The 3,298-nt window shown below is 39.1% G+C and overlaps 1 protein-coding gene across 1 annotated transcript; it reads right to left on the bottom strand.

Annotated features, from left to right (window-relative positions):
• LOC109707199 (UDP-glycosyltransferase 92A1-like) lies at window positions 357–1,971 on the bottom strand. The gene has a single exon (XM_020228322.1). It carries the CDS (start codon window positions 1,889–1,891, stop codon window positions 473–475), a length of 1,419 nt encoding a protein of 472 aa, XP_020083911.1. The 5' UTR covers window positions 1,892–1,971; the 3' UTR covers window positions 357–472.

Genomic DNA, 3,298 nt, shown 5'->3' with positions numbered 1-3,298 from the left:
TTATGTTTCAGAATTGTCTCACCTTTGTAATCTATTTAAATCTATTTTCTTTGAATATTGAATAAGATGAAAAATACACAGAAGAATAAATGCATGCGATTCTTCATTCTTCTTTCAAACTTCTTCAAATATATCTTATATTTACAAGATGATATGTTTTATTCCAATATAACAAATTGAAAAATATTTTATGTTAAATATTTAATCACAATATTTATCTACGGAATGTATAAAATTTTTGAGCAAACAAAAGTTACATACGAAATAAGGTATGCCCGTACATTCAAACAGAATAAAACCAGCTAGGACTGAAATTCCACCAATTCGGAAATATTATTGTAAAAATAATTCGGTTTATTCACGCAGAACATGTTTACAATCTTTTCACTCACTAACCCATCAAGAAGGGGCGGCGAGCTAGGAGTGAGGACTGGAACGCCGCCAATCGAGTCGAGACTCGAGACACAATTAATTACCTCACACCCGCCACTTGAAAAAATTCCTGCAGCCGCTTCGCCGACGACCCAGGCGGCCCGATCCCCTCCCTCCACGCCGCCTCCATCACGGCCCTGATCTCCGCAGCCCTCCGCCTCATCTCCTTCCCCGACATCACCGCCCCCACCACCTCCGCCACCCTCCCCCGCTCCACCCGCGAGCTCTCCATGTTCCCCCTCGCCACCTCCACGCACACCCCCAGCTGCGCCGCCATCGTCGCATTAAAGAACTGTTCCCCCGCCAGCGGCCACCCGATGATCGGCACCCCGTGGATCAAGCCCTCCAGCATCGAATTCCACCCGCAGTGGCTCAGAAACGCGCCCGTCGACTCGTGCCGGAGAATCGCCACCTGCGGCGCCCACCCGCGTATCACCAGCCCCCTCTTCTCCTTCCTCGTCGTTTCCTCGAACCCTTCCGGCAGCCACTCGGCGTCGAACTCTGCCGTCACGTCGAAGCCCACCGGCGGCCTGACCACCCAAACGAACGGCCGCCCGCTCGCCTCCAAGCCCATCGCCAGCTCCGTCATCTGCGCGGCCTGAATCGTGTTCTGCGACCCGAACGACACGTATATCACCGACCGCGGCGGGTGCGAGTCCAACCACTCGACGATCTCCGACGAAGAAGCTGCAGGCGACGATGGATGCTCGGACGCAGAAGCAGAAATCAGCGGCCCGACGGGAAAGACGGGTGCTGCGTTGCTGAGGGTGCATCGGAGCATGCGGAGTCCGGCGGCGGCTTCGATCTCCTCGACGGTGTTCACCAGCACGGCGTCGGTGGCGTGACAAAACGATATCTGCGGTCGAAAGAAGCGCGAAAAAGGGTCGGTGCCGTCGGCAGCGAGAACGTACTTGGAGAGCTGCGAGCGGTGGACGACGACGACGTCCGGAAGGTCGGGAAGCGGGAACTCGTCGTCGGAAGTGAGCGCGTGGGGAAGGTGGGTGCACAGAGAGAAGTAGGCGGCGGCGCCGAAGGCGCTGGTGGTGAGGAAGACGGAGTGGAAGGCGCCGTGCTTGCGCGCGACGTCGACGGTCCACCCGAAGAAGTAGTCGGAGACGATGCAGAGGGGAGACGAGCCGCGAGCGCCGGCGATGAAGTCGTCGAAGGCGGGGCGGAGGGATTCGGAGGCTTGGAAGAAGGTGATGAACTGGCGGACGGGGATGGCGGCGAGGGACTCGGCTTGCGGGGGGAGGCCGTGGGAGGAGGGGGAGAAGGGGAGGGAGTGGAGGCGGAGAGGGGAGTCGGGGGGAAGGGAGGCACGGAGGGCGGCAATGTTGCGAGGGGTGGAGACGAGGGTGACGGTGAGTGCGGGCCGGCGGCGGAGGAGGAGGTCGGCGAGGGAGACGAAGGGGTTCAGATGACCTTGGGCGAGGAAGGGGAAGAGCACAATATGAGCCATGGAGAAAACTAAATTATGAGATGCCACAGTTGGTCTCTTTTATCAGCGATCCCGATCTATAAATTCGGCACTATGCTGCTTTTGCATTCGCCAACCACTATTTGACAATAACATTCGATAAAATATAAAAAAAAATAGAGAAATAATACTTTACGCACCTAAAAAGCACCCAACTCTCTAATGCCCCGTTTGGATACCCTAAAAACGTAGCCGGTAGAAAAAATAATCCTATAATGTATTTGGAGGATAAAAAAAAATGACTTAATTTTTGAAGTATAGTTATACTATACTTCAAAAAAATGAGTAAAATTAAAATTCACTTTAACCAAAGGAAAAAAATTCTACCATTTTGGACTCCCTTACTCCAAATACATTATATATTTAGTATTCTAAGTTCTAAATATTAAGTTTCAACATAAAATTTAAATTTCAATCTAAATTTTATATTTCAAATTTTAAAAATTTAAAATTAATTTAAATTTTGATTTAAATTTAAAATTTAAATTTTTTAATCTAAAATTTAAAATTGATAAATTATACAATTATAAATTATAAATTTCTAATTTCTAATTTTGAATTTCAAATTTAAATTTAAAATTTAAAATTTACAAATTTATGTAAAATTTGTAATATTGAAATTTTAATTTTAATTTTTAATTTCAATTTTCAAAATTTAATTTTTAATTTAAAATTACAAATTCAAATTTCAAATTTTAAATTTTTAAAATTTATAAATATGTAAATTTATAAATTTTAATTTTTAAATTTAAAATTTCAAAATTTAAATATAGCATTTTATTAAATTTCAAATTTAAAATATTTAAATTTTTAAATTTTTTTATTTTTAAATTTGAAATTTAAATTTGAAATTTAAATTTAACTTTTAAATTTTTAAATTTAAAATTTAAATTTAAATTGAAATTTTGAAATTTTAAAATTCAAAATATAAAACTGAAATTTAACATTGGAATTTGAAATTTGAAATTTGAAATTTAAAATTTGAAATTTTAAATTTTTAAATTTTAAATTTTAAATTTCAAATTTCAAATTTTTTAATTTTCAAATTCAAATTTCAAATTCGAATTTCAAATTCGAACATCGTTAAATTTCAAATTATTAAAATTTTTAATTTCAAATTTTCAAATTTTGAATTTCAAATTTTTCAAATTTTAAATTTCAAATTCGAGATGTTAAATTTTCAAATTTTGAATTTCAAATTTCAAATTTCAAATTTCAAATTTAAAATTTTAAATTTTTAAATTTCTAATTTAAAAATTTAATTTAATTTAATTTTTAAATTTTTAAATTTTAATTTTTAATTTTTTAAAATTTTAATTTTAAATTTTAAATTTTAAATTTTAAATTTTGAATTTTAAAATCTTAAAAATTTAATTGTTATAAATCCTA

Source organism: Ananas comosus, linkage group 3, assembly GCF_001540865.1.
Source record: "Ananas comosus cultivar F153 linkage group 3, ASM154086v1, whole genome shotgun sequence".
Classification (NCBI taxonomy): Eukaryota; Viridiplantae; Streptophyta; class Magnoliopsida; order Poales; family Bromeliaceae; genus Ananas; species Ananas comosus.
This window is presented reverse-complemented; position numbering and strand designations above follow the sequence as displayed.